Source organism: Papio anubis, chromosome 1 (genome assembly GCF_008728515.1).
Source record: "Papio anubis isolate 15944 chromosome 1, Panubis1.0, whole genome shotgun sequence".
Taxonomy (NCBI): domain Eukaryota; kingdom Metazoa; phylum Chordata; class Mammalia; order Primates; family Cercopithecidae; genus Papio; species Papio anubis.
Window position 1 is genome coordinate 117,978,544 of NC_044976.1, and position 23,016 is coordinate 118,001,559.

General features: G+C 42.8%; 1 protein-coding gene across 2 annotated transcripts; it reads right to left on the reverse strand.

The window, feature by feature from the left end:
- Positions 1-802: 802 nt before the first annotated feature.
- HMGCS2 (3-hydroxy-3-methylglutaryl-CoA synthase 2) lies at positions 803-22,612 on the reverse strand. Of its 2 annotated transcripts, none has more exons than XM_009216758.2 (10): positions 22,239-22,612; positions 17,346-17,800; positions 12,630-12,755; positions 11,883-12,047; positions 10,020-10,185; positions 8,172-8,342; positions 6,016-6,122; positions 5,284-5,409; positions 3,226-3,337; positions 803-1,257 (listed from the first exon to the last, which is right to left on the reverse strand). In XM_009216758.2, exons 1-9 carry the CDS (start codon positions 22,340-22,342, stop codon positions 3,231-3,233), a joined length of 1,527 nt encoding a protein of 508 aa, XP_009215022.1. In that variant the 5' UTR covers positions 22,343-22,612; the 3' UTR covers positions 803-1,257; positions 3,226-3,230. The 2 variants fall into 2 exon arrangements, with proteins under 2 accessions (XP_009215022.1, XP_003892546.1); XM_003892497.3 differs by having other exon boundaries at positions 803-1,265.
- Positions 22,613-23,016: the final 404 nt, after the last annotated feature.

Here is a 23,016-nt window from a genome sequence, read left to right on the forward strand (position 1 = left end):
AGGCCTAGGAAGGCAGTCAGCTGATGCTGGATTCGCTGAACAAATTGGGGCTTATCCGGGATTTGTTGTGGCATGACCAGCCTTGAGAAAAACAGTGAAGGGAACAGATCCAGCTTCTTATTCCCGTGGGGCCGTTTTTAAGCGCTCCCTGAGGCCTCCTCCCCTGCCCCCACCAGTTCTGCTCCCCTCCAATAGAAAAGATCCTCTCTGTTTTCCATGGTGCCCTTTCCTCACGGGGGTGGCTGAGGAAACTTTCTAAAAGGAAGTGATGACAACACCCTGATACTTTCCCTCTCCTGCCACTCCCTTCCTCAATTCAATGCCCGCCTCCCTGAACCATTGCTATTTTATAAGAGGACCCTAGAAGAAGCAGTGCCCTCCCCAAAGGGGGAAAGATCCTGTAATGGAATAATTTCCTGCCAGGTATCAACATTTATTTAGTTTTTTACTTTTGACTGTAGAAGGCAAAAACTTGTTAACCTTTGCCCTGTGTTTATTTGTTCAAATAACAGCAGCAAGGAATGACCAAGAAGATCTTAACCATAGCTCCTGCTGGCCCCTGTCTGCTGCTCTCTGTCTATGCAGTGCCTTTAGATCAGGGCTGGGGGAAGCTGTGTTCTACCATTCTTATTTGCCTTGTCTCTGTCATAGTACTTGGCATTGTGGCAGAAATAGAATGGAATTGCGAGGGGACAGAGGCAGCCTGTGAGGCAAGGACCCAGCCCTCTGACCCAGGAGGTCTAGTAGGCTTGCTGCCTGTTAGCTGGGTTTGTATTCTGGGTTCCAAGAAACACAGGAATCATTTCCTCTTTCTCTCTTTTTAATTGCCATATATTAGCTTAGAACAAGATACAAAATTTGGAGATTCACAGGAATGGCACCGAAGTTTAACAATATTCATAATAATAAAGTTATAACACAGGACAGAAAAGTTTATCTGGATCTTGAAGGCAACAGCTGATCTGCATGCACATTTCTGGAGGCCAGTGATTCATGAAGAGATCTTTGCTCCATTGCTCCATCTTGCTCTTTCACAAAGGACCCCTAGTCCTTAGCACCACAAGCCCAGGACAGTGATTACAGCATGGAGAGGAATGAAGGGGCTGCTAGGGATGGCTCCTCACTCTACAGGGCTGATGCTTATGGGGCTACTATGTCGATTCAAATTCATTTACCAGCTAAGAGTGGGATCTTCAAAATATGATTCACGGGCAGAAGCTCTGCTAGCATACGTTTCCCAGGAAGCTCTCCACGGATCTATAGAACTTAAATAAACAAAAGGTCACTCAATCATGGGTCTCCTCTTGGGCACCCTGCCCCCAGTGCCTGCTTCTTGCCCGAGGTGTGGCTGTGCAGAGGGGTTCTCCTAAATGTATCCTGAGGGTGCTCCCACTATGCACCCAGTGCCAAGCCTGGACACCTGAGGGATCTGTGCCCAATGCTACTGGAGCCAAGGCTGGGGGTAGGCAGGGTCCCCCATCGCACATCTGCCTGTGATAGGAAAGCAGGAGGGGCAGGCTAAGGCAGTGCAGAGAACTGCAGAGCTCCACCACGAGCTCTGCATCAACAGCAGCCCCTCATTTCTGCTAAAATCTCATTGTTGGAAGTTCACTGCTCATATTAATAATCAACATGAGAAAAGTTCAAGAGTTCCAGCTTTTCTTTTCAGGTATAATGCTGCCTAAGCACTTATGAGAAGCTTGTCTACTATGAGAGGGAAGAAGCCCGATGTGGAAATTCTCCTTTAAAAATTCCAAATTTCTCTTTTTCTCTCCCCCTCCCTCTGAGTCTCTCTCCAACCTTTCTCTCTCCCTTTCCCCACTCCCTCCCTATTTCTTCCACTCTTCTTCTGATAAATGAACTAAGTCGACACATTTAACAGCCCCTCTTTGCTACTGACCTGCCCTTAAGAACCATATTTCCAACACGCACACAGGCTCCCAGGCAGTACCACAGTCTTCAGGACCTGCTAACTGAGCTCGCCCTCTCAACGGCATCCTGCGGCCCTCAGCCCGCTTGTCCACCTCTCCTAGCCCTAACAACACCTGGGCTTCAGCAGCCTAGCACCTGCGAATATCCCAGCGGTGAGGAATGAACCCAGGATCCCTCCAGCTGCACTTCTGCTTCCTCTTAGGTGGCTGTATCTGTGCATCTCCGCCTCCCACTGACTTCTTCCCTCTCTTCCTCTGCTCCATCCCTGCCTCGGCACACCTTTTTCTTCTTCCCTCTCCATCTACCAAAAGGAGGGGAAAATCTTAAAAACTTGAGCATGGAGACTGCACTAATTAAAATGTACGGGTTGTAAAATAAATCTCTTCTCAGTCTGTCTTTCCGTTTATCCTACCTATTTGGTCAACTGAAGGCAGCTACCTGGGTTCATACAAGATTCTTATTTTGAATGTTTGCTTTCCTTTTAAAATGATCATACAGCATTCTCCCATTTCTCCTCTCCCCACAATCCTCTTTCATTTTGCTCTCTTCTCCCTATCCTTGTGTCCATGAATTTCCTGAACCTCACTGCTTCTCCCCAGAAGGAATCCCATGACATAAGAATTGTTACACGACCCTTAGCCTAAAACTCCCTCCAGCGGAAGTGCCTGGCTTTAAGGGACTCTTCAACCCACCCATTTCCTTATGAATTTGTCTCCCACACATTGGTGTGTACCATTTCTGAGGCTCTGGGGCTGCTCATCTTGGTTGTTCTGTTGCTCATCAGATCTGTTGATCTCATCCCCCTAGAGTAATGATTTCTGTAGGTTCAGGTTCATAGCCTGTTCACTCAACGGATGCTCTGAATGCTAATCTGTCAAGCTTCTTCTAGGAGAGCTTCCTATCTTCAGCAGATCAGGAAAACAAATCCCACTCTTATTTCTCACATTCAAGATTTCAGAACATGTTTCTCCCCCCAAGCTTTTGCCTTCCAAGGCAAAGAGCCTCAAGAGTTTTAATTGGTCTTTATGGTGCAAATCTCCACTTCTGATTAGTCTGAAAGCTATATACCCTCCCTCGCCTGGTTAATGTTCCCAAGCTACAAGATTCCTATTCTGAATATTTGCTTTTCCTTTTAAAAATACCACAAATAATGCTCCCATTTCTCCTCTCACCCCAATCCTCTTCCATTAAACTCTCTTCTCCCTGCACATGTCCCCACCCTCTCTCTCTGTGTTGTTACCCAGAGGAAGACTTTAGGGTTTTATGCCACCAACTCTGCAAACTCTCACTCACCACCTTTAGATGGGACGCCGGGCATACTTCCGGCGATGCAGCTCGTCCACTCGCTCCAGGTACCAAGTGCCTGGGAAAAGGCTGTTTGTGTCACCAGGTGGGGAGAAATTCGCTGTGGAATGAGGAGAAGAGGCAGTACTCACAAAGAGTTGTATGAGTTTTTGGAAGAGAAAATGGTCATGAAGATGTCTGCACCTCCACAGTGAAGCTCTCTTGGCTGTGCTGAAAGGGGCTGCAAGGTCACCCTCAGTCCACCAAATAGAACACTGGACCCGCGGAACCAGAGGAGCGGCCATCTTGAATCTAGCACTTAAGGCCTTAATAAAAAGCTATTAAGACTTTTATTATAAGAGTACAAAATTTTCCTACAGTAAGCATAGCCTTCCTCCACTGAAACCTTCATCCCATCCTTTTGCCAATAGTTCCTACTTTGAGATGTAATTCCCAGCTTCCTGTTTCCTAACAGACACTTTCTTCTAAACTAAATTTTCTGGTTCTGATTCATTGCAGTATTTCAGTGCTTTGTCCATTAATGTTTGTCTTAGAGGTCCTATTTTTCTTTTCTTTCTTTCTTTCTTTTTTTGTTTTGAGACGGAGTCTCGCTCTGTCACCCAGGCTAGAGTGTGGTGATGTGATCTCAGCTCACTGCATCCTCTGCCTCCTGGGTTCAAGCAGTTCTCCTCAGCCTCCCAAGTACCTGAGATTACAGGTGTGTGCTACCACGTCCGTCTAATTTTTTTTTTTTTGAGACGGAGTCTCACTCTGTCGCCCAGGCTGGAGTGCAGTGGCCTGGTCTCGAACTCCTGGCCTCAAGTGATCCACCTGCCTCTCCCTCCCAAAGGGCTGGCATTACAGGCGTGAGCCACTGCGCCTGGGTCTATTTTTATTTTCATTGTGTTTCTTTGCTATAACATATCCACTGGTCCAGAAGAGATCAATGACCACTAGGTCTAGGTTTTCTGGAACATTTCCAATTCCATGTATTCTGTCTTCTTTTGAGACCATGCTACAAACATGTATCTCAAGTTTTGCTTGAGAATATATATAAAACCTATAGAAACCATGGTAAAACTGTGCAGTACCATGGTTTTAAAATCACTAACTAATCTCTCTAGTATTACCTTTGGGTTTCATTTTCCTTTTATTTGTCGCTTTTGGGGGAATATTTTTTGTTTTTGTTTTTGTTTTGTTTTGTTTTGTTTTGTTTTTTGAGACGGACGGAGTCTGGCTCTGTCGCCCTGGCTGGCGTGCAGTGGCCGGATCTCAGCTCACTGCAAGCTCTGCCTCCCGGGTTTACACCATTCTCCTGCCTCAGCCTCCCGAGTAGCTGGGACTACAGGCGCCCGCCACATCGCCCGGCTAGTTTTTTGTATTTTTTTTAGTAGAGACGAGGTTTCAACGTGTTAGCCAGGATGGTCTCGATCTCCTGACCTCGTGTTCCGCCCATCTCAGCCTCCCAAAGTGCTGGGATTACAGGCTTGAGCCACCACTCCCAGCCAATATTTTGTTTTTATGTTTGGTGGAAAAAGAGGGCAATTTGGAGGAGACAGTAATATTAGTTGATAACATATTTATGTAGAGTAATTCATTTAATTTGTTTGGAAATCCTGCAAAATCGGTATGATTTGAGAAATAAGACCATTGAGAAAAGTTTAACAATTTTTGCAAAGATAAACAGCTAGTAAGTGGCACAGCTCAGGGTTAGATTTGGATATCTAGCCCTAAAGTCTGCACTCTGTCAACTGTTGCAGACAGTATTTTCAAAGACTATACTTCTGGCTTCCATGGGACTACACATTCTGGGTGTTTAGCTATATTCTATACTGGGAAGCTGCATCCTGCCTCCCTCTTCCCAACTCTATCCTCTGTTTTCGCAACTACTTCTTGCCCCTTTGGACAACAGATCTTCTAGCAAATCTTCTCCCAACCATATCTCATAGAAGTCTTGACCCTGGACTACCACATTCTAGATTTCTGAGGAATCCCTGACTCCCAGCTACTGGAATGGGGTCTGAGATGAGTTACCTTCTCTTCCTCTCTTCCTGCCCCTTTTCTTACCCTTATGGTAGAATTGCTCTCTTTGGTTCATTATTTCTGTGAACTCCTCAGGAGACATACACTTTCGGGAGGCTAGGCGCTTTGGCAGGTCTGATGTACTGGACACCAACTTGTCCAGGGGAGAGCCTGGTAAGCAAAAGCAAGATTGTTATACCTTCTTCATTGTCATTATCACTATGGCCAATCACGAGTCCAACAGAGAGTCAGGTTCTGTGGGAGGTTACACCCTGGAGGAATGTGCAGTGTGTGTGGCTTAGAATACCACGAAATGATAAGCAAACATACTTGTTAGCAAAACGGGCAGGCAGACACACTGATTTGATCAAGGTGTATGCCACATGGTACTTAGATGCATGACCTTAATCACATCAATCACAAAATAATCAATAAATTCTTATTAGGTATCTCAAATCCATCAACTTCTCTTTAATCAATTGCAACCAAGCAACCATTACCTCTTGCCTGAACTATTTACTGGAACAATCTAAGTGGTTTCCCCATATCCACCTTTGTTCCTTTTCAATCTAGTCTCTAAGTAGTAGCTAAAGAAGTGCTTTAAACACATAAATTAAACCAACTTACTCCATGCTTAAATCCCTTCAGTGATTTACTTTGCTATTAATAATAACATTAACTCTCTCAAGATGGCAGCCTCAGCAATGGTGGGGAAGAAGATGGTTATTCTACCAGATGAATCTTGTCAGGAATGCCTACTAGAAAGATGAGACTCACCTGGAGAAGCATCCTGGGACACTCGAAATGAAAAGAAACTTGCTGCTAAACCAGAGCCATAAGAGAAGGCACCAATCCTGGAGCCAGCCAGTTCTTGGGCAGAGTGGCTATGGGGAAAAAAATCAAATAAAAACCACATTTTATATATGTATATATATAATATATTCTGCACTGCAAATAGAACAACAGCCTATCATCCCGATCTTCTCCCTGTCTACCTCACGTAACTAGAAATGGGTTCCAGGCACCCTACATAAAGAGGGACTTCTGGTAGACCTCAGGGACAGGCCTATATGTAGGAAATCTTGCCAAAAGGAAAGCAGCTAATATCCCAGCTATATAAGGCAGAGAAAACACAAGATAATTTTTGGGGTACATAGAGCTTCTACCCTCTCATGAGGACAGGATAAATTCAGCACCTTCTGAAGGTGCCTCCAAGTGGAGATCAGACCACTGGACTCACCCTTCAGGTTCACATATTGACTGGTAATGGTTCAGCAGTCATAACAGTCATAACTTTTTGATCATCCCCTGTGAGTAATAATTTGATCAAGTTCACCCATAAGCATTTTTTCCTGCCTTCTTTTTTTTTTTTTTTTTTTTTTTTTTTTAGCAGAGTCTTGCTTTGTTGCCCAGCCTGGAGTGCCTGGAGTGCAGTGGTGTGATCATGGCTCACTGTAGCCTTTACCTCCTGGGCTCAAGTGATCCTCCCACCTCAGGATTCAGGATCCTGAGTAGTTGGGACTACAGGTGCAAGCCGCCACACCCAGCTATTTTTTTCTTTTTTGAGACAGAGTCTCACTCTGTCACCTGGGCTAGAGTGCAGTAGCTCGATCTCAGCTCACTGCAATCTCTGCCTCCCGGGTTCAAGCAATTCTCATGCCTCAGCTTCTCGAATTGCTGGGACTACAGGCGCGAACCACCATGCCTGGCTAATTTTTGTATTTTTAGTAGAGAAGGGGTTTTGCCGTGTTGTCCAGGTTGGTCTCAAACTCCTGACCTCAGATGATCTTCCCACCTTGGCCTCCCAAAGTGCTGGTATCACAGGCGTGAGCCACCGCAAACATCCATGGCTAATTGTTTTAAAAAATTTTGTAGAGATGGGGTCTCCCTGTGTTCCCAAGGCTGGTCTCAAACTCCTGAGCTCAAGAGATCCTCCTGCCTCAGCCTTCCAAAGCGCTGGGATTACAGGCATGAGCCACCTCACCTAGCCCTTTCCTATGTTATATGCAGTACTTCCTTATAAAACCCACACAACAGAAAATGAATAGAAATAACATCCAACATTTGAGCACCTGCTGAGCACTGCTATTTTAATTGTTTTAGATACTTAATGCTCATAAAAACAGTATAACACAGGTATCATGATTGCACATATGCTACAGATGGGGAAACTGAGGTGCATTGAGGTTAAGTATTGTCCAAGGTCAACCCTAATAAGTGGTTAAAAAAATTTGAACCCACGTTGTGGGCTCTAAAGTCAGACCCATTTAACCACCATGCTCTACTACGTATAGAGATTTTAAATAAATGAGACAAAAATATGCATACAAAAGCTACTGTTTTCTTCATGCACCCGAGCAGATCTTGCCCATCCCTTGACATCATGTACTTCACTTTGGAGACCACTGTCTGATACAGACTGTAAATCCGCCTATACATACACCTTTGGTACGAGTTTCTTTCATCTTCCTTCCTTTTCCTGCCTTCTCCCTCCCCTCCTTTCTTTTATATTTATTTATTTATTTATGACAGGGTCTCATTCTGTCATCCAGGTTGGAATCCAATGGCACAATCATGGCTCACTGCAGCCTTCCACTCCTGGGCTCAAACCTTCCACTCCTGGGCTCAAACTCCCACTTCAGCCTCCCCAGCAGCTGGGACCACACGTGCACACAACCATGCTCAGCTAATTTTTGTAGAGATGAGGTTTCACCACTTTGCCCAGGCGGGTCTCGAACTCCTAGGCTCAGGCGATCTGCCCACCTAAACCTCCCCAAATGCTGAGATTACAGGCATGAGCCACCGTACTAGTCCCCTTCCTTTCTTTTAAATTTCTGAGCCAGAAGAGAAACCCAATTTTTTTGACCCCACAGACCATGGTGGTGGAGGCTGGGGGTGTGCATGTAAGACACAGAGCCAGACACAGTACTCACTGGGACAGAAGTGAGGCCAGGCACCCGTACAGGGATGAGGTGTACATGTTCCCATTGTGCGTGGAGAGGTAAAGGGAGGCTTTCGTTTTCTTGTCGAACATGTCCTGAGAGGCCTTTAGAAGTGCTTTATCCAGGTCCTTGTTGGTGTAGGTGTCTTCCAGCTTTAGCCCCCTGTGAGGCAACCAGAGGTAGCCATGTGAGAGGCCAGGGGAGGAGAGGGAGGGAGCAAGGGGGAAAAGTAACAGCTTCTGGAAAGAAGACTTTTGGCGCATGTTTTTTCTACAATATTTGGAAATACAGAACAGCCCAAAGGAGAACATACCACTAATGGACTTACCATTCATATTTTTCTGGTGGAATCCATCCCTACTTTTATATAGTTTACTAGAAAATTAGAAAGAAAATCATGCTATGTGTTGTGGTTAGCATACTTTCTTAACTCTGTGTGTGTGTGTGTCTGTGTGTGCGCGCGTGTGTTTTCCCATGACATTCTATAACATTATTTGTAAAGGCTGAAGAATGGTCCATGACAGGATGTACCCCATGTTAACCTATCTTCCTGCTCCTGTTCCTTGCTAGTTAAAACACTACAGTGAATAGGTAGGTGTTCTTTTAAACACGTGGGATTACTGAGCCCAAAGGTTGCACATCTTTAAGGCTTTGGCTTCATGCTCTTCTGTTACTCCTCAAAACACCTGATCCATTTACACATCCACTACCGCCCATTTTCCCATAGCCTTGACAATTCTGGGTATTCACATTTTAAAAAGACTATCTAGAGAAAACGGTAACTTGAGTAAACATTTTATTAATGAACATGCATATTTAAAATGTGATCATATACATTTCTTCTTTGAGAAAATTTTCTGTTCATGTTGTTTGCTCATTTTTCTATTAGGGTATTTATTTTATTATTGATAATATATTTATATATTAAAGATATTAAGCTAGTATATTTGGTATACGTTATACTTTTTGTTTCAATAGGGCCGGTCTTACAAGCAGTGTTTGTGCTAATTTTGATGTTTTAGTTAGTGGCAGGGTTAGGAGTACTAGTTAGTAACAGGAACTACACTTGGTAGCCTATTCTACGGTTGATAAAATTGACCGAAATTTGAAATAAACAGGTACCAAGAAGAAAGGGAAAGATTCCTTTCCCAGTGGAAACTGTATTGAAGACATTTCTTTGTAAATATTAGTGATTAGTGTGGTGAATCAATAAACAGCATTCCTTCTGCTTTTTCACATCTAAGGGGGTGAGCTGGAATATCCCCATTTTATAGATGGAAGAAAGTGAAGCAAAAAGCAGGACATGAATTAAGACAATGACAAGTGAGAATGGGACCTGACACTTCGCAAATTGCTACCCTGTAGTGTGATCATCTACGTCTATGTTTTTGTGTCTGTTTAGACTGTGAGATCCTCTAGGGCAGGGATCATGGAGTCACATTCATTTTGGTACCCTGAGAGGTTAGTATGATGTCTAGCACATAACATGTTCAGAAAATGTTTATTGACTGAACGATTTAGCTATTCTTTCTTTCTCCCTTCCTCCTTTTCTCCCTTTCTGCCTTTCTCTCTTTCTTTCTTTCTTCTCTGCAGTTTCTTACTGTCCCTTTATCCTGCAGTGCTGCCAAATCCCCCGTGTTTCCCTGCATTAACTCATGGAGGGCCCTACCCAGCCAATAATCCATTGCCCCGCAGAAGGACCTAGGATGGTTCCTGTTCTGCTGGAGGATTGCCATTTGTCCCCCACAGGGGTGCTGGTGGTCCAGACTCAAGGCATGAAGAAGCCTCCTTCTTGCTCACCCCTCACCAGCCTCTAGGATCCCCAAGAAGAGGACTCACCTGAAAGCCTCCAGCCCCTTGTATAAGCTGGTTTGTGTGTCACTGCTGGCTGACAGGAAGTCATTGAACATCAGGCGAGCCAGAGACTTCTGGACCATCTTGCAAAAGGGTGTATGAAAGATCATGTACTGTAAATCGTCAAGGGTGAAGGGTCGATCACTGCCAGCTGGAAGAGGAAGCGTGAAGGCAAGGATGGGGCATGAGGGGCGAGCCATTTAGATCTCCTCCCTGAGATTTAACTGTGCCAAGTTTCTCCAGACCTCCCAGGGAACTACTTCCCACCTCCTGCAAACGCATATAAGCTTTATTTATTCATTTTACATGCACTTACTAAGCACTCTCTACTAATAAGGAAAGAAGGGAAAGAAACAAAGTCTTTGTGTCTACTATTACCAGTCTCTATGATACTCATCTCAAATCAACCTTGTGTTATATAATTTTCTTCATTTTCCAGAGGAGGAACCAGTGTCCAAAACATTGTCATCTGTCCAAGGTAACTCAACTTTAAAAGGCTAGTTTGGGATTCAGGTTCAGATGTCTCTGACTCTACGGACTGTCTCTCTCACTCTGAAGAGGAGGGCAATGCAATCTTTGCCCTTAGGAAAGATTACATTTTAGTGCTGGGATCCAAAGCCTCATCTGTCACATTATATATGCAAATAAGGAGTAAAATTTAAATGCCACAAGAATTCAGAGGAGTTAAGAGCAAATAACCAATTACAGAAGACAGACAGAGGCAGAGAGGCCCAAGGCAAATTCTTACCCATAAGGTTCACCTCTGGTAGGTGGTCCCCCACCCACTGCAGTGGAAAGAGACAAGAGGTAGCTCTTTATGCCACCCCCAAGGCATCCATGCCTTCTCCCACACTGTAATCTGTCTTTTGCGGATGCCCATCTGGTCATGCCTGAGCAGACAAGAATACTATTTATTTCTTTAAAGTGGGTTTAACTGTATTTATTTTTATTTATTCATATGTTCTTAGAGACAGGGTTTGTTTCACTCTGTAGTCCAGGCTGGAGGGCAGTCGCTTGATCATAGCTCACTGTATGGGCTCCTGTTCTACAAGCAATTACCCCCATCTCAGCCTTCTGAGTAGCTGGGACTACAGGCTCATGCCACCATGCCTGGCTAACTTTTGTTTTTTTTTTTTTTTTTTTTTTTTTTTAGAGACAGGGTCTTGCTTTGTTGCCCACATTGGTCTCAAATTCCTGGATTCAAGTGATCCTCCTGCCTCAGCTTCCCAAAGTGCTGGGATTACAGGGGTGAACCACCACTCCCTGCTTCTCTGTATTTTAAAAGGAAGACTTATTTGCTTCTTTTCTGCTTATGAAAGCAGTACATATTTCTCAGCAGGGAAATTTCAAAACTAAAGGTGAAAATAAAATCAACCTGCAATAGCACCACAAAGAGAAAAATCACTGACAACACTTTAGCATATAGAAAATATAGGTACGATTTCCCAACGTCAGACTTTAAAAGATGGTAAACTACAAACCAAGCACCAAACCATGCCTGACTTAACCAGAAACAAATGCCAACCACTGTGGAATGTGGTTGCCTGGCCTCTTAATGCCGTCTCCCCGAGTGGCTGACATCCCTGGGTTTCATACTGGGGGCCTTGCCCTGGATTGTTTACTTTCTTTTATTTAGCTCAAGTTAGAAGCCGTTTTACATCTGACCTTGAATGACATCCAAATGGATTTTAGCATAGACCCAGGGAAGAGTGTAAGAAAGAGGACAGGAAGCAATTCTCTTGACATTATTTTCAAGGCAGGAGAGAAGAGACCTTGCCATGGCCTTTGGGTACAAACTCTTGGCCTATGTGAATAGAGCCCCTACTGTCTGGCCTCTGAGTCGCATACCTTGCTTCCACTGATTCTGGATTTTTTTACGGTATGAGGTGTAACATCGATCCAAGGCCCGCAAGTAGCACTGGATGGAAAGCTTCCCATCCACCACTGGGTACTCCGAGGCCAAATTTGGTTTGTAGAAGTCATACACATTCTCCATATGGGTTCCCCTCAGTCCTGGAAAGGCACACAGAGGGTTTCAGAGACCATCCAATGCAGCCTACCTTGAGCACAAAGGATGAGAGAACCATGTAAAAAGAGCTTTCTGGTCATTATCTGTGTCCCATGTCCAAGTTCGAGCCCATTCAACATCCCTCGCGTATTCAAAAGGAGTTGGACAGGTTGTTGGTATTACACAAATGAGATGTACGTTTCCCGTTCCTCACCTACATGGGCTTAACAAAACCTAGAATAGAAGCCAAGAGTCTCAAAGGAAAGACTTGTGCTTTATATCCAGTTATCTATTTTAATCTTCAATTGCCAGAAGAGTTCCCTAAGGTTCCTCACCAGTATCTGCACCCCTCATTTCATGCATCATTATCCCAATGCCTGATGACACAGGAGAGGAAACCTCACGGATTCCCCTCTCCTATTTCTCCCCTCCTCCCTCTGCTCCACAGATCAGCCCTTTTTAGAGGCAAGCAATACCATCCTCAAACCCATACCCCAGCCCTGAGTAGCAGGTGTGCCAATGTGGGATTAGGATCTATGTTCTTGGCTATGCCATGCACAGCCTCTTGGTAATGGTTTACTACAAACCTCGCTCCAGGGCCAGAGGGGCCTTGGGCCCAATCAGCATAGCCACAGCTCCGGCCCCACCTGTGGGACGAGCATTACCACTGGGATAGACAGCGATGTCTCCACAGACCACCATGGCATAACGACCTGTAAAGAGAAACAAGAAATAATTACCATCACTACGAAATCTGGAGTAGACTGAGTGCCTACTGTGTACCAGGCACAATTCTAGGTCCTGGATATAGAGTGATAAACAAAATAAAAAATCCCAGTCCTATGGAGCTTATGTTCTAGTGCAATTCATGATACATGATACATTTGAAAATACATTTGAAATGTAAAGTCAAAATTTAGCATCCTGACACTCGTAAAATGCTCATTTATACAGAATTCTATCTCTGACTCCAGTGAAAAATGTGTTAATTGACACTTTTGGAGAAAATTCAGGTTTGTGTTTGTACTCATCTCCTTATAGCACTCCATGATCCTGAAATTATATCCTAAATCATAGAAGGTAAAGGACAGGGAGGGAAACTAACACTTAAAACACTAGTAGGACACTAGTTATCCTTAAACAATTCTTCAAACAATCCAACGAGGTAGGTAACATCCACATTCATAAGCAAACACATTGCCTTCCTGAGAGACTGAGTAACTAGTATAAGGTCACATACCTAGTTAATATGGATTTTGATATTCAAACCCAGTTCTGACTGGATCCTGAGCCATGTGCCTTGAATTGCATGGCACTACTTTCAGTGTGAAAAGAGTTTATGTAGAGTAAATGATCCATAGTCACTAACTTTATGATAATCAGACTAGTATTCAATAAATAATTGTGGTCTTGACTATTATGTGTTCCACTTTCATCTGTCAGAAGTGCTGTCCCAAAAACTCGAGTTCATGGGTGAGATATGGTAGTAATTTTAGTATTCTGACCTGTGAGGAAGCTCCCAGTATTCACCCACAGCACTGCTTTGGGAGACGTGTTTCCATATAATTTAATCCTCATGATAAATCTATATAGCAGATATAGTTATCCCCATCCTACAGATGAAGAAACTGAGGCCTAAAGAATTTAAGCCACTTGCCCAAAAACCACATAGCTAATAAATGGTAGGATAAGGATTCAGAGTCAGGACTCCAACCCAAATTCACTGAAATCCAGGAACCTTCTCTTAAGAATTATAATAATCCCAACTCCAACATCAATGAAAAAGTATTGTTTTCTTCCCCAATGTTATGTGCACGTGTGTGTATATACATATGTGTGTGTATATATATAAATATATATAACAATTCATATAAAAATATGTATAAAAATACGTATAAAAAATAATTCATATAAAATATATAAATGTAAATATATATTTAGTATATGTAAATATATTAGTATATGTATATTGGTATATTTAATATATATAAATATATATTTAAGTATATATAATTTTATATACATAAAATTAAGGGAAAACAATACTTTTTTCTACCTGTATACACACACACACACACACACACACACACATTTTGAAAATTTTAGAAATGATAGAAAAGTATTTAGAATCCATTTAGGAAAAGACCAGTAAATTGGATTACCTAAAAATCAAAGCCTTCTATCTGAAACAAAGTCAAAAGACAAATTGGGGAAGTATTTACAGTACTTACAACCAACAAAAAGCAGTTTATCTTCATTTATAAAAGTTTCACTAAAAAGACAAGCTAGGCCGGGCATGGTGGCTCACGCCTGTAATCCCAGCACTTTGGGAGGCCAAGGCAGGAGGATCATGAGGTCAGGAGATCGAGACCATCCTGGCTAACACGGTGAGACCCTATCTCTACTGAAAATACAAAAAATGAGCCGGGCACGGTGGTGGGCACCTGTAGTCCCAGCTACTCAGGAGGCTGAGGCAGGAGAATCTCTTGAACCTGGGAGGCAGAGGTTGCAGTGAGTGGAGATTACTGCCACTGCACTTCAGCCTGGCAACAGAGCGAGACTCTGTCTAAAAAAATAAAAAATTTTTTTAAAAAAGGCAAACGATATAATAGAAAAACGGCCAATAAACAACATAGAAATATTCAAGATTTCTTATGATAAAAGAAAAGCAAATCAAAAATATTATAATTTTACTTGTTAAATTGACAAAGATTGGAAAGTTTGATAATATATACATTGTAGTAATGTAAGTTAGTACAACATTTTGGAGAAGAATTTGGCACACTTTATCAAACTTTTAAATCAACCTATCCTGAGATTCCACTTCTAGGAATTTATTCTTATAATACAATGCCAAAAGCATACAAAGCTATTGTACAATGTTCATTAAAACCTTATTTATCATCGCAAAAAAACTAAATATCCAACAATATGGGACTAATTAAATAAAATTTGGTATATCCATCAAAGAATATTGTGGTTTTAAAAAGAATCAGATGGACCTTATATATGTTGATACAGAATTATCTCTAAGATCTAAGAGATGAGGAATATTTTATACAATGTTTAAAATGGAATAAATACGTGTATACTTGCAGGACCTAGAAAAAATATTGGAAGAATACAAAGAAACCACTTGTGTTAAATTTTGGGAAGTGGTAACGGGGCGGGGGGGTCAAATGAGGAGTTTTTCTTCACCTTTTTTTTTTTTTTTTTTTTTTTTGAGACGGAGTCTCACTGTCGCCCAGGCTGGAGTGCAGTGGCGTGATCTTGGCTCACTGCAAGCTCCACCTCCTGGGCTCAAGCCATTCTCCTGCCTCAGCCTCCTGAGTAGCTGGGACTACAGGCACCTGCCACCATGCCTGGCTAATTTTTTATATTTTTAGTAGAGACGGGGTTTCCCTGTGTTAGCCAGGATGGTCTCGATCTCCTGACCTCGTGATTCCCCGGCCTTGGCCTCCCAAAGTGCTGGGATTACAGGCATGAGCCACCGCGACCGGCTGAGTTTTCCTTCACTTTATATACTTTTGTGTATGGGAATGTTTTTTTCCAAATACAAATTTTAATTACTTTCATTTTTTTAAAAAAAGACAAGAACACATGGGGACTCCCAGCCAATCTGAGGCAGAAATACTCTTCTCTTTCCTCATGCCCTCCTCTTTTCTCTGGAGTGATTCAGAACTCCCTGAGTCTCAGAGCCACTCCCTCCCACCTGAGGGTCCCCAGGTGAATGACTGGTTAGGTCAGAAGCAGAGTTCTCATTCACACTGGCATCCTCTGGTCCTGGTGGTTGCTGTCACCTGCGGGGTATATAGTCCGAGTGTCTGGGCTCAAGCTTAGGTGTTTTTGTTTTAAATACAAACTAAAAATTCACATTTCAATAACTTATTTTTAAAATTTTTACTTTTATACCAAGATACCATATTTTTTTTAAAAGATGCATTTGCAACCCCATCTGTGAAATACCCAGTCCGTCAGAAGAATCTACTCATTTGAAATGGCGTGCTTAAGGCTGACAATGATCTCAAGAATAGGCTCTTTGATTTTTGGTTAAAGGCTAGTGAATGCCCCTTATTTTTCATTTCTACTCCTCAACTAAATAATTGGTTGGACATATCTGGTGGTAATGGTGGTAGGGGTTACTAGAGAGGTAGTAATACAAGTATCGAGTAGGAGAGACACTTTAAGAACAGACTTGATGATGTAGACTGGACCATCCCAGGTCAGTGGAATTGTTAATGATGGAGCCAGGTAGGGCAGTTGGAAAAGCATGGAATGGACTTTTGGAATTGCACTGTCTTGCTGCATGAACAGAGATAAACTGTTAAACTCCTCTTGACCTCTTTTTTCTAAAGCAAAAGATATTGAATTAGATAATCTCTGAGGACTCTGCCAATATTAAGGCTTTTTGATTAATTTTATAATTAATGCTCATCATGGTTTCTAAGGTTTTTAATCCTGGTTTCAAACTTAGTAAATAGAGTGTCTTAACTACTGCCAACATACTTTTTTATATCTTTATGAAAATTTCACATTTCTACGAATTATTTTATTCAATCCTCTTATGAGTTAAGCGAGGCAGATAGGCATATAAGAATCCTGAGGCTCAAAAGGTTAAGGAATTTATTATTGTTTATTGATAGAGCTATGGCTTCAAACTCTCATATTGTACTGTTTCCCTTGAATTGTTTCTTGCCATAACAACAGGGGTTAGTCCTTCAATACAGCATTGGGAGAAGATATAAGTAAGATACAAGGTAATGTTAATATGTTAAGCAAAAAACAATATCCGAGGAGCCAGCTAAGGAAGAAAGAGGAGAAATATTCACAGTCTATCCTGTGGTTTTCTGGGCCTATTTCTATGAGGGTGTTTTTTTCCTGAACATCTAAACTTGTATAAATCTTTCAACATCACCAATCTCTCTCTCAGAGACTTAGGACATGTTTAAGAGAAACAGGTACAGTAAAATAGGAAATATATCAGATGTGGTTTGGCATTTTTGCCTCTGCCACTCACTATGTGTAGGATATCAGATCTTCCATGTTCTCATCTATAAATCTGGTATAATACACACTTCCTAGGCTGTTGTAAGAATTAAATGAATGGCTATGTGAACATGCTACCTAACTGTGTAAAGCTATATAAGTCTAAGTGGTTATTGTTGGATGATAGCAGCAGCTGTGTGAATATATTGTCCTTCCTTCACTAGATGAAGCCACCTGGGGAACTGAAAAGCAAAACTGATAATATTCAGCCTCCAATCCCAGCACCTTTTTTACATAAGGCTCGTGGCAGTACATACCATCCCAGGAACTAGACTCCATCCAGTTGGCAGCATTGAAGAGGGAGGCAGTACCACCGTAGCAGGCATTGGTGGTATCTATGCCCTCAATATCAGTATTGCCTGAATCCTGGAAGAGTTCCATGAGCACTGTTTTGACAGCTTTGGACTTGTCAATGATGGTCTCAGTGCCTACTTCCAGCCTGCCCACTGAGTCCCATGGGAGCTGTATGCGCTCCATCAGCCGTTGCACCACCGTCAGGCACAGGGAGTTGATGTCCTCTTGGACTGAGCAGAAGCCCATACGAGTCTGGCCCAAGCCCACTGTATACTTTCCTGCTTCCACATTGTTATACTTCTCCAGGTCAGTTTGGTCCACATATTGGGCTGGGAAGTAGACCTCCAGGGCCAGGATGCCCACGTCTTTTGGCCAAGTATCTGTTTTGGCCAGGGGGACAGCAGAGGCTGTAGAAAACCTGTGATGGAGATAACAATCAAACTCCCACTAATGGTCTGTAGATAGTTTCCTCAAAAGACAGTAATATAGCAATCATTTAATTAATTTTCTAGATGTTTTGAAGCTATGTTATCAGATGACTACAAATTTAGTATTGTTATATCTTTTCATTGATATTTATCCTTGTTAATGATAAAAGGATATCATTTATCCTTGTTAAATATCCCTTTTCGCCTTTGTGATATTCTTGGCATAGTTTCCTTTCCTGATATCGATATAGCTGCATTAGCTTTTTGCTTACTGTTTGCATGGTATGTCTTTTTCTGTCCCTTTTTACTTTCAACTTCTTAAAGTCTTTAACATATGTCTCTTGTAACCGGTGTATATTTTTAGTCCTTTAAAAAAATTTTAATAAGTCTAACAATAGTGGTGTTTTAATTTGAGTATTTCATCCATTTATATTTGTTGTAATTCCTGATATAGTTGGAACTAAGTCTTTGTTTTTTTCTTTTTTTTTTTTTTTTTTGAGAGGAGTCTCACTCTGTCACCCAGGCTGGAGTGCAGTGGTGTGATCTCTGCTTATTGCAAGCTCCGCCTCCTAGGTTCATGCCAATCTCCTGCCTCAGCCTCCCAAGTAGCTGGGACTACAGGTGCCTGCCAACACGCCCAGCTAATTTTTTGTAGTTTTAGTAGAGACGGTTAGCCAGGATGATCTCAATCTCCTGGCCTCGTGATCAGCCCACTTCGGTCTCCCAAAATGCTGGGATTACATGCATGAGCCACGACCCAGAACTAAGTCTATGTTTTTATTTGTTTCTATTGGTCTCATTTGTTCTTTGTTCTTTTATTCCTCCTTTTCCATATCCTTTTTGATTAAGCAAATATTTATTATTCATCTTATACCCTCTTTTCCTTTTACTGATGACCTTAAAGATTATAACATGCTTAATTGGCTCGTTGAAATCTTACTTAAATTAATACTTCTTACTTTTGGAACACTGCAAAAACTTTAGGTTGCCTTTATTTACTCTCTGCATCCTTTTGAACTATTATTATCATATACTTTACTTCTACGTGTTATAAGCCCTTATAGGGTTTGTATAAATCTTTCAACATCACCATGAGTAAAAATATAATCTTTACTCATTTTTAAAGTATACCTCTAATTATATGCCTTTCTCTTTCTTCTTTCTTTTTTTCTACACAAGAACATACCCACTGTTTTCCTACTTATAAGTAAGTTTTCTGCTAGCTGATTTTTCTTATTGGGCCTTCCAGTGTTTATTGAGCACACCCAACACAGTTCTAGTCCAAATACACAGTAGTGAATAAGACATGCATTGTGCCCATAAAGAGAGCACAGCCCAGTGATAGAGGCAGACATTTTTACAGCTAAATATACAGGGAACACAGAGAGCAGAAAGAGCAATTCTAAATGAGAGCAGAGGAAAAAAAAGGCGGGGGAAAGGGGTCAGCAGAAGAGGGGAGAGATAAGGCCGGGCGCGGTGGCTCAAGCCTGTAATCCCAGCACTTTGGGAGGCGGGGCGGGTGGATCCCGCGAGGAGTCAGGAGATCAGAGACCATCTAGCTAACCCAGTGAAACCCGTCTCTACTAAAATACAAAAACTAGCTGGGCCCGAGTGGCGGGTGCCTGTAGTCCCAGCTTCCCGAGTGAGGCAGGAGAATGGAGTGTATGGCTTCGGGAGGCCCGAGGGCTTGCAGTGAGCTGAGATCGGCCACTGCACACTCCAGCCCGGGCTACAGAGCAAAACTCGTCTCAAAAAAAAAAAAAAAAAGAGGGGAGAGATGATCTATTTCTTTTCTGGACCAATCCACTTTTCTTCAACCCAGATTCTTAATATCCCTGGTGAAAATCTGTGTTCCCTTTTGTATGGGAGCATATGGGAGGTGAACTTGGTGATCTCTGGACTGCTACCATACAAAAGTACTTCCTACCTTCTGTTCACTTCAGCAACATTCTTCATTTTATAGATAGTGAAACCAGGGCACACACTGGTAAAGTGATGCGCTCAGGGTAACTTCATAGTTTATCATGTGTTGGAAATAATCTGTCCCTTCGCTGCCTTGGGTGCCAGGCTTATAAATTTAGCTCCATTCTACAGGAGCTGAAACTCAGATTGAATGTGTCTATCAATCACCTTTGGGATTCTGAATCTCTGGTAGCCCCAATTCTCCCAGCAGGAAGGTCACTTTTAAGGACAGCTGTCAGGCAAAAGTGGATCATATGATCACAAGATAGTGAAGCAAAGTGATAAATACACATTATATCTGACAGGAGAGGTTTGGAGTTTATTTATCTGCCCTGTTTATTTGATGCCCTCCAAATAACTGGAGTTTGTACTCTCAAATATTTACAGAGGAGCTTCCCCAGTACCTAGGAGCTAATGGTTAGCCAGTGCTTGTACTGCCAGCTTGGGCTGCCTTTCTCTCAGCCTCGTTCTCACTCTGCCTTCTCTGGGCTGACTCCCTCCCTTTCTTCCCAGTTAGAAATCTAAGCTTGCAAGAAGAAGCTTAGAACGGGTCAGTTGGTAACTTTTGTAGCTGTCTTGGTGGGGAGCTATTTCTAGAAATGGATTATAAAGCCTTGAAGAAAACTAACACGTTGAGGCTTCGGAAGCTTCAGCCCACCGTAGTTAAGAGTATCCTTCTCATCTTGTGCTTTCTCTAAAGAACGATCACTTTGTGTAATTTTAAATCATTTTCTCCTGGTGTTGCCCACTTCAAGAACATGTACCACATCTTTCCTTCTGTATTCCATCTTGCCTCCTTCCCTTGTGTTTCAAAATTATTACTACATTTCAGGCATTGTGCTGGGAAGGGGTTGTGAGGGTTGAACAAAGAGGTTGGACAAAGAAAAGAAGAGGGCGAGGTTCTTGAGACCTCCTTGACCAGTGTGAGGAATGATAAGCACACATATAACCCAACTTCAAGGCAGAATGTGGTCAGGGCCAGAAGAGGGATGTGGGCAAAATCCACAGGTGTTCAAAGGAAGCAGAGATTTCAGTGGGTTGGAGGATCAGGGAAGCTTCGTGGAAGAGACTGCATTTGAGGCAAACCTTGATGGATGACAGAGTTCTGCCAGTGAAGAACTGGAGGGGAATGAAGGGGCAGTGGCCACAGCAGGGGGTGACTGAACAACTAAGGAACCCTGGAGATGCGGGTGTGTAGGGGAGCAGGGAGACAATACGTGAGAAATACAGGACGTGGAGGGCACAAGTCTTGCTTAATTTTGAAGACAGCAAAGCAGATGCTGAGATGGAAGTCACTTTTAGGTTGGAGTTAGAGCCAACGTGGGTTGGATTAAAGGCGATTAGCCATATAGAGAAAAGATGACTCATGAAAAGCAATATTAGTTCAAGCCATGCATAATGGGATGAACTGTAAATACACCAGAAGGGAAATGTGAATGATTCCAAGAGTTTGAACCAAGGAAGTCAGAATGTCGGGGAGGATTGATGTGTGTCTTTTGGCTGATGGCCAACTATTGCTATCGAAACAAGCAAACCCACATCAATCTCTTCTTCACAAATACAGAAACAGGTTAAATCCTGAGCTGGGACATTTAACCTACGTGCAGGGTTTGGCAGTGCATGGGGAGAGTGAGGCGATGGTAGCACAATGAAGAATATAAGAACGCTACGTGTATCAGCCCCTACCATGCACATCTATACACCCAGGTTCCCTGGGTATTTGGCAAGGAAAGACACTAGATCAAAATCATTTTTCTAAATATTTGGTAGTCATAGAATATAAAACTAGTCCCAATGTGTAATGAATTGTTTGGAGACTAGACAGCAACACATAGGTGGCTGGGAGCCAGAGGCACTAACGACAGCTGTATTACCATCATCGCTGACTATGGAAAACATAAGCACTTGAGCCACATTCAGGCAGTATTTACAAAGAAAAGGAGTGTGCCTGTTCTTGCAAAGAACATGTACACATACACACATAAACACACATTTCCCCTTTTCATAAAATTGGAACACAAGACAAACATAGCTTCTTATCCTCGGTCCATTTCTGATCCTGTTGCAGTGATTTAAAGTCACTGGTTTTATTAACACTGCAGTTGGCGCAGGGTACTGAGGGTCTTGGCAGAGGCTAGGGGTAAAGTTTGGAATGGTGGTGGAGAGAGGAGAGCTGTGGCCCTGGTACTGATATTTCTACTGCTTCATGCAGTTGGTGGAGTAAAAGATGCCATTGCTCACAAACACAGCATGTGTCAGAGGTTTGGGCTCTTCTCATTCTACAGCTGAAAGGGATTGTCTGTTTAGAAGTGAGCTAACTGAGACCCTGTAAAGTTAACTTGCTTGTCTAAGGCTGCTGTGCACAAGCCTTACCAAATTTTGAGTGGCATTCTAGTGAGTTTTCCCCAAGAGCAGGCCCTCTGTCTCTTTTACTAGTTACAAGATGCTTATCAAAAAGTGACTCACGTTTGGTGGGCTGCTGGGAGCAGGCGAGCAGGTGTGAGGGAGGCTTCCTGCATCACTCTTGTCAGTTGCAGAATGTGCTTCACTGGAGTCAACAGACGCTGCATCTCCAAAGGAGCAAGCAGAAAGCCAGCAGCTCACAGACCTTGAAAGAGATGCCCAGCGGTGCCCAACAGGGCTTTATAAAGCCCCAGGACTCCTGCCTCCTTAAGCCCCGCCTCTGCTCACCGTGGCTCAGTCTGCTTCTAAAACTGGGCCAAAGGGCTCACTCAGAACATGGGCGAGTCAAAGACAAACAGCATCTCTCCAACATGTACATAGCTGCCCTGCTCTTGAGCCTGTGTGGGAATGGCTGGGCGTGGTTCCTCCTACTCCATCAGGCTCTGTGGCAGCCTTGTGTCTGCCCTGCCATCTAAGCAGGGAGGTTATGATGTTCCCTGTTGTATCACGTCCCAAGGTAATCCTGTGTGGCTTGTTTTAGACCCTGGCTCCTTATCTGTATTACTCTCACTGCGTGTTCCACACTCCTCTCTGTGGTGATAGTTGTTATTATTTTAAAGTGCTATGCATTACAAGAAACATCTTTCAAAACCAAAGGGAAGCTCTTTTAATAGTAGCTTTTCAAGGAGTTGGGAGTGAATGCTGGCACACAGGCCAAGGGCTGGGCATTAGAGTATGTGGAACCTACTATATTTCTTCTGTTTATTGTCCACCCTTTTATTTGTACAGCTCTACACAGTTTCCAAGTGGATGCAATTACTGTTGTAGTAAAGGGACAGGA

What these genes read in the sequence shown, in the direction of transcription:
- HMGCS2 (XM_009216758.2), bottom strand. Translation starts at nt 22,342, where the DNA reads ATGCAGCGTCTGTTGACTCCAGTGAAGCACATTCTGCAACTGACAAGA. An exon ending in CTCCCAGCAGCCCACCAAAC is followed by an intron (nt 17,801 to 22,238) that starts GTGAGTCACTTT and finishes TCTCCATCACAG; the next exon opens with GTTTTCTACAGCCTCTGCTG. An exon ending in GGAGTCTAGTTCCTGGGATG is followed by an intron (nt 12,756 to 17,345) that starts GTATGTACTGCC and finishes TTCTCTTTACAG; the next exon opens with GTCGTTATGCCATGGTGGTC.